The sequence below is a fragment of the Mustelus asterias genome, chromosome 2, assembly GCF_964213995.1.
Source record: "Mustelus asterias chromosome 2, sMusAst1.hap1.1, whole genome shotgun sequence".
Taxonomy (NCBI): Eukaryota; Metazoa; Chordata; class Chondrichthyes; order Carcharhiniformes; family Triakidae; genus Mustelus; species Mustelus asterias.
This window is the reverse complement of record NC_135802.1, coordinates 78,661,085-78,669,236: the sequence shown is the minus strand read 5'-3', so window position 1 is coordinate 78,669,236 and position 8,152 is coordinate 78,661,085. Positions and strand designations below refer to the sequence as shown.

The 8,152-nt window shown below is 40.5% G+C and overlaps 1 protein-coding gene across 1 annotated transcript; it reads right to left on the bottom strand.

The window, feature by feature from the left end:
* Nucleotides 1-531: 531 nt before the first annotated feature.
* On the bottom strand, nucleotides 532-8,152 carry bet1 (Bet1 golgi vesicular membrane trafficking protein). The gene is made up of 4 exons (XM_078237627.1): nucleotides 7,836-8,152; nucleotides 3,689-3,792; nucleotides 1,690-1,746; nucleotides 532-1,337 (listed from the first exon to the last, which is right to left on the bottom strand). The coding sequence occupies exons 1-4, from the start codon at nucleotides 7,852-7,854 to the stop codon at nucleotides 1,182-1,184; spliced, it is 336 nt and encodes a 111-aa protein (XP_078093753.1). The 5' UTR covers nucleotides 7,855-8,152; the 3' UTR covers nucleotides 532-1,181.

Here is an 8,152-nt window from a genome sequence, read left to right as displayed (position 1 = left end):
TGCTAACCACTGTGCTACCGTGCCGCCCATTATCATTTTGGAATTTCTAATACTTCATTCAACACCTCCAAGCACTGGTGTCACAAATAGAAAAGCAGCATGTTTTACAAAAATGTAAACAATAATGAGGTATAACAATATTCCTGTAAGGAAATTTCTCTTATTTTTACAAATCCAATCTTATGACAGAAAGCTAATACTGCATTCAGGAGTCTCGACAATTTGCATCGCTTCTGCTGCTGATCCCAGCTAAAAGAAGCAACTGGTGCTACACTGTCTCCAGAAGATATATGGAAGCCACCTGATAGAGAGATCTGACTGTAGGTCGTGTGTCTCATTTCTGTTTAAAGGCCATTTAGGGAACAGAAGTTAGTGAAGTAGGATTTCAATGTTGTCTCGAAACAAGGCTGGAAAATCACACAGCCTATTGTGAGAGGCAAGAAAAGAAATGATCAAAACTTGCATGTGAGATTCAAAGATATTAATAAGTAGTAATGGCATATTTAAACATTTTATATATCGTATAAATACTTCTCATGGGAATTCAAGTTAAGGGATAAGCAATAAAAGTGAGATCTGAGAGTCTCAAGGGATGAGTTGGCTCTTCCCCTTCCGCCACACCGCCCCCCCCACCCCTCCCAATTCCAGAGCAACTTGGCCAGACTTTGACAAAGTAACATGCAGCATTTTAGAAATGGTCACATCTCCCACCGTTGTGCTTAATGTACCAGTCTGCATCCATAAACTGTTTAAATCCAACTTGCAGAAATTAGAAAATTGTTAATTAGACTAATTTAGAATTAGAAAATTGTACTGTTAATTGGTTAACACTTTGAAAAATGTCATTTCTAAGTTAATGCCTCACCATCTATAAAAACTATTACACAACAAACACCATTATACAGCAGTTCACTTGCTACAAGAAAATAACCAAAGTTAATTTTCAATGTCAGAATTATACCATTACTGGCCTTCTCTCATAAATATGAAAATTTGATTTGATTAGCAACCAGTGAGAATGGCCGAGAACATGAACTATAGTCTACAATGTGAATACAACATCATTCTCAAAGTTTTTAAGATTAATTATACTTAAATTATTCCAGAAAATGTCTTTTGTTTCAACTTCTCAGTTGTATGTAATGAGTTCTATCCAAATATTGGAGTGGCACAAATTTATTTCACCTCAGTTTAATAACCCAGTAAAGTACAAAGAATACAAAAAATGCAAATAGCATCATGTAGCATAAAAATTTTGTTTGGCTCCCTCGAGATAATTGTTTGAGTCTACCCATGGTTGCTCCCAATAGTCCACCTGTGGATTCAAATCCTGTATCCTGTGAAAACAGCATATAAATGCAGTTAAATAACCAGTGAAACATTATTCTAATGCATACAGAATATTATGTACATTTTTAACACATGGTGGTTGGGGATGCTTTAGCATCTAAATGCATGTTATTGAAAAAAATTGCTACATTTCCCAAAAGACGCGCTGGTTAGGTGCATTGGCCATGCTAAATTCTCCTTCAATGTACCCAAACAGGCACCGGAGTGTGGCGACTCGGGGATTTTCATAGTAACTTCATTGCAGTAAGCTTACTTGTGACAATAATAAATAAACTTTGAGTGTACATTCACTCCAGATACATTCATGAAGGACAGTTTGAGAGAGCATGCAATACATACCATTTCATCCAGGAGTTTATTATGGTATTTAACTTCAGTTCCAATATCAATGGAAAGCTGTGTGAGGGGAGGGAATGGGAACAATCAGCAAATGTTTAACAGCATAGGGTAGTTTTTCCATATATTACACGTTAAAATTATTTCTACTTTATGCCAAGGTTATGATGCAATTTCCATTTGATGCCATATTTGGGAAATTTTTCTTGTATGTATTTAATGGCAAAGATGACAATACAGGTAGGGACATCCATGATATCTTACAAATTTGATTCTGGTGGTCACTGGGAACAGAAAGACTTGAACAATTCATACTGGACTTTAACATATTATAGATATGGAAACATTTTTGCTTGAAAATGCTGTTCAAGTTATTCACTCTCCCCTCCAAATGAGGATTTTGTCTTTTCTCTGCTAATGTAAACACAATTTCCATCTCCTGATCCAGTGAGTGGGAAAGGAAAAGTCAAAATCATGGACTACAGGAGGAGTAACAATTGGACAACTTCATTGTTCATTATTATTTGAATTATATCGCACAGTTCAAACACAGTAAAGCTATGTGCACCTGTGGAGGTATAAATATAAATTACAAACAGTGCAGTTCATTAACCATAATACAACTGCAAGCAGAGACTGAACTTTTTTCTAAGATGATAATTCATTATTAACTTCTACCGGTAAATCTTGAATCAAGGTTAGTATCAAGTAAAGGAAATAGAAAACAAAAATCATAGCAGAGGATACTTTGTACAGGATTGCAATGGATGTACGGTGCATAAACAGACCATTTGGAGCAACCAGTCCCTGCTGGTATTTATACTCCACTCAAGCAATCTCCCATCTTGCCATATTGGATTCAACCATTGTAACTATCTATTCCGTTCTCCCACACATACTTGTCTAACTTCCCTGAAAACGCATCTATATTATTCATTTTTCAATCACTCCCAGAGATGCACATTCTCATCACCCTTTGGGTAAAGAAGTTCCTTCCGAGTTCCCTGTTGGATTTATTGGTGACTACCTTATCTTGATGATATATTCACTAAGATTAAGTTAAGACACTGCAAGAGAAGATTTCTCAGTTCACAATTAGTAGCCAAAATCACAAATTTGTTGTATTCAAGTTGATGATTTTGTTACAAATGCCACAGAAATCTTACTCCATTGCTGGGGACAGCATCTAAAAGAGTTTGATTCTCCAACAAAAACCATACACATTGTGTATGTTTGAAGCAGACAGATTTCTAAATACCAGTGACATGAAGGGGAAAGGGGACAGTGTGGGAAGATAGTATTGAAGTGGATGTTCAGGTACAATTGTATTGAATGGCAGAGCAGGCTCAATGGGCTGAATGGCCTACTCCTGCTATGTTCCCAAGAAAACAATTGCTCAAATAGCTCAAAAACATTCTTTGAGCTCTTCTAAGAGTTTTTAAAATGTTGATTTATGCTCCAATGATACAGCCTTCTGTTGTCTCAGTTTGAAGAGAGCAATTCAATCACAATTCATCTCTCATGACTGAGAAACAAAAGTGCGATAGCGGTATTGAAATAATAATTGGAGCCCACTGAATTTTTTTTCACAATAAAGTTAAAGTACAGTTTACTGTTAATTGAAGTTCATATGCTGCTAAGAAACATCCAGAAGTTTGAATTAAGTAACTTGAATAGAGTTTGTTTCCCACTATTTCAATTCAATTTAAATTAGCAACTCTGAATTAACAGTTCTTTTCTGTTCGATGATTCATCGAACACGAAGCATTGACTCTGTTTCTCTCCACTGATGCTGTCAGACCTGCATTTTCTGATTTTATAACAGAAGCGGAATGTATTCATGGTCATTTTGCATTAACACACCTTCAGTACCCAATAAATTAATGCTGGGAAATATATAATAAATAATATTACATACAATGAAAATGAACAAATGCACTTTATAAAAACTACTGTCAGTTCATTTAAAAAACTTTAATTGTTTGCAAGTTTTGGAACGTACTGATTTTAACGCTGTCACTTTTTCTCGAAGGCCCTCAGTTAATTTATCATTTTCCTCTTCATACACGCTGTAACCACTTCCAGTGTAGGCGGGAGCTCCTTCCCCTGGGGAGTGGGTGAGAAATGAAAGAATTAATTGTGTAGAGATAAAACACTGATATTTATCCTTAAAGGATAAAAAATGATTCCTAAACACAAGAATGTTGATTTTGTGTAACAGAAGTATTTAATTTATTCTTGAGATGTGAATATTGCTGGCGAGGTCGATTTTTACTGCCTGTTCCTAACGGCCTTCGAGAAGGTGGTGGTGAGTTGCCTTCTTGAACAGCTGCAGTCCATATGATGCAGGTACACCCATAGTGCTGTTAGTTTGGGAGGGGGGGGGGTGAAGGAACAGCGATATATTTCCAAGATAGGATGGTGCATGGCTAGCCTGGAAATTTACAGATGGTGGTGTTACCATGCGCCTGCTGCCCTTGTCCCTCTAGGTGGTAGAGATTGTTGGTTTGGAAGGTGTGTTGAAGGAGCCTTGGTGAATTGCTGCAGTTTATTTTGTATATGGTACACGCTGCTGTGGAAGGAGTGAGTGTTTGTGAATGGGGTTCTAACTAAGCAGGCTGCTTTGAGCTGGATGGTGTTGAGCTTCTTGAGTGTTGCTGGAGCTGCACTCATCCAGGCAAGTGGAGAGTATTGCATTACTCTCCTGACTTGTGCCTTGTAGATGTTGGACAGGCTTTGGGGAGTCAGGAGGCCATTACTCATTACAGAATTCCCAGCCTCTGACCTGCTCTTGTAGCCACTGTATTTTTGTGGCTGGTCTAGTTCCGTTTCTGGTCAATGATAACCACCAGGGGGAACAATGGGGGAATTCAGCAACGAGAATGCCATTGAATGTGAAAGGGGTGATGGTTGGATTCTATCCTTTTGGAGATGGTCATTGCCAGGCAATTATGGTGTGAATGTTACCTACCACTTATCAGCCCAAGCCTGAATGTTGAATCGATCTTGCTACATATGGGCACGGATGGCTTTGTTACCCGAGGAGTTTTGCAAATGGTGCTATCAGCGAACATCCCCACTTTTCACCTTACGATGGAGAGAAGGTCATTGCTAAAGCAGCCGAGGATAAAACAGCTGAGGATGATTGCGCCTAGGACACTACCCTGAGGAACTTCTGCAGTGATGTCCTGGGGTTGAGATGATTGACTTCCAATAACCACAATGATCTTCTTCTGTGCTAGGTATGATTCCAACCAGTACAGAGTTTGCCCCCTGATTCCCATTGATTCCAGTTTTGCTCGAGCTCCTTGATGAGACATTCAGTCAAATGTTGCCTTGATGTCAAGGACAGTCAGTCTCATCCTAACTCTGTATTTCAGCTCTTTCATCTATATTTCGACCAAGGTTGTCATGAGGTCAAGAGTTGAGTTGCACCTGGCAGAAGTCAAAATGAGCATCAGTGAGCAGGTTATTACTGTGTAAGCGCTGCTTGATAGCATTGTCACCAACACCGTCCATCACTTTGCTGATTGCAAATAGACTGGTGGGGTGGTAATTACCTGGGTTGGATTTGCCCTGTATCTTGTGCACAGGACATGGCTGGGCAATTTTCCATTTTGCTGGGTAGATGCCAGCGTTGTAGCTGTACTGGAGCAGCTTGGCGAGGGCACAAGTTTTCAGTTCTATTGCCAGAATGTTGTCAGGGCCTATTGCCTTTGTAGTATCCACTGCTATTTCTTGATATCACGTGGCTGGAATTGAATTATCTGAAGGTTGGTGTCTGTAATGCTGGGGACCTCAGGAGGAGGCCGAAATGGATCAACCACTCAGCAATTCTGGTTGAAAATTTTTGCAAGTGCCTTATCTTTTGCACTGATGTGCTGAGCTCACACATTATTGAGTATAGCGATACTTGTGGAACCTCCTCCTCCAGTTAGTTGTTTAATTGTCCACTACTGGATGTTGGAGGCCTACAGAGCTGAGCTCTGATCCAAAAGAACAAAGAACAGTACAGCACAGGAACAGGCCTTTCAGCCCACCAAGTCTGTGCCGACACAGATGCCTCTCTAAACTAATGTTTCTTTGCCTCTATGTGGCCCATATCCCTCTATTCCCTGCCTATTCATGAATCTACAGTAAGAGTTTTAACACCAGGTTAAAGTCCAACAGGTTTATTTGGTAGCAAATGCCATTAGCTTTCGTAGCGCTGCTCCTTCGTCAGATAGAGTGGATATCTCCATCCAGTAGTGGATATTCATGTATCTATCCAGATGCCTCTTAAACGTTGTTATAGAATCTGCTTCCACCACTAAAGAACAGTACAGCACAAATTGGTTGTGGGATTGCTTATCTCTATCTAGCCATTGTTTTGTATGCAAGTAGAATTTCAAACTTAGAATCCCTACAGTGCAGAAGCAGACCATTTGGCCCATCGAGTCTGCACCAACTCTCCAACAGAGCATCCCACCAAATCCTAACCTTGTAACCCCATTAATCCCCCTAAACCACACATCCTGCGACATTAAGGAGCAATTTGGCATGGTCAATCAACCTAACCTGCACATCTTTGGACTGCGTGAGGAAACCAGAGTACCCAGAGGAAACTCACACAGACACGGGGAGAATGTGCAAACTCCACACTGTCATCCAAGGCTGTAATTGAACTTGGGTCCCTGGAGCTGTGAGGCGGCAGTGCTAACCACTGTGCCACCCCTAATCATGTAATCGTGTGTTGTAGCTTCACCAGGTTGTCTCCTCATTTTGCACTATGCCTGTTACCGTTCTTGGCATTCCTTCCTGCGCTCTTCGCAATATAAAAATTCAGAATCATTCTAATTTAAATAATTTACAATAATGAAATAACTAAGACGTTCCGCATTGCCAGATTATTTTCAGGTATGTTATACTGATCTTCCCTCCTATCACAAAATCAGTTTTGTATTTAGTAATTAAAAACAATGAAAATTGTTTTCTGGACAATTTGATATCAACTCTATCTCTCCATTATCTCTTTCAGCCCCTCAACTCATGTGCTATCAACTGCTTGTCCAACATGTAATTCTTGGATTATTGGCAATTAAATCCAGTGCAACATTGGCAAGACTGAAGCCAACATTAAACCCTGTCACAAATTCCATCCCCCTCTTTGATAAGCTGTTCATAAACTCAGAAACTCATTTAATTCTGAATTGAGCATCTAAACCCTATCTTTTCCATTATAAGGACCACCTAATGCCTCCTTTGCAGCAATGTTGCTGAAACCAATATTCATATGTTTGTCTGCTGTAGACTATTCCAATGTTCTATTGGCTGATTTGGCATCTCCAATGCTCCATCATTTTCAGCTCATCCAAAATCTGCCTTCCAGTAGTCTATCCATTATCAGGTCCCACTCATCTGTCATTCTTGCTTACTAGTACACACAGGTTCATGGCCCCAGACAAACCCCAACCTTAATATTCTCATTCCTGTATTTAAATCCGTGTTTCCATAATCTCCTCAACATTCCCTACAACATTAATTCTTCCAACTCTGGCCTCTTGTACATACCGTCACCCAACAGTGAAAGTGTCTTCAGATACCTCGGCCCTACAAGCATGCTTCAACTCATCATTTTCCTTTGAGATCATCCTTAAAACCAACACAGTTAATAAACTTGCTGATCGCCACCTTCGAACATCTCTCGGATTTAGCATCCATTTTATTTCCTATTTCTGGGTCATTTGTTGGGGCATTTTTCTACAAGACATGTACAACCCCAAAAGGTTGAAATGCAGCAATCTATGCAATTGTTCAGTTATGTAGCTCCTTCCAAATGCTAATAGATATCTTGAATTCCATATGTAGCATCCTCATTCATAAACAAGCCCAAGCCCCCAGTTGCAACTGTGTTGTTCAGCAGCGATGCGGTTTGGAACTATGGCTTTACATAGCGGCTCCTCCCATTCTACAAGGTAACGTCTTACAAATCTAATCGAATGCATTTCATTATGTCAGAGATTTAAACAGGAGGACTGTATGATAGATCAATAATGCTGCTACTATCAGTTGACTGGTGGCCTGGGACCCTGTGCTGCATAAAATGTGTACCGTCTGCAAACACCATTTAAATTTGATTTTTTTTTAAATGCTTGGCATTCTGGTCTTACCCAGCCCCGCACGTCTCATTTCTCCGGCAGTCTGGTCTTAGGTTTTGCCCTCTTGTGACGATATCACTCTTGGGTGTACGAGTAGTGGAACCAGGAACCCTCTTGTCTGTTGAACTCTGGTCCCTGACTTCCTTGCGAGCGCCACGACATCAGTGAGCCTGCAAGGGGGGCGGTGCTGGGCGCGCGCCGGCATTCTGGGAGAGAGAGAGAGAGAACCTTGTGGTGGCCGGCACCGCGTTCCAAATGTGACGCTGCTGGCGGGAACCGGACCGGCCGCCAGGCACCGCCTTCCAAATGCAGCGCCGCTCGCGCCTCTC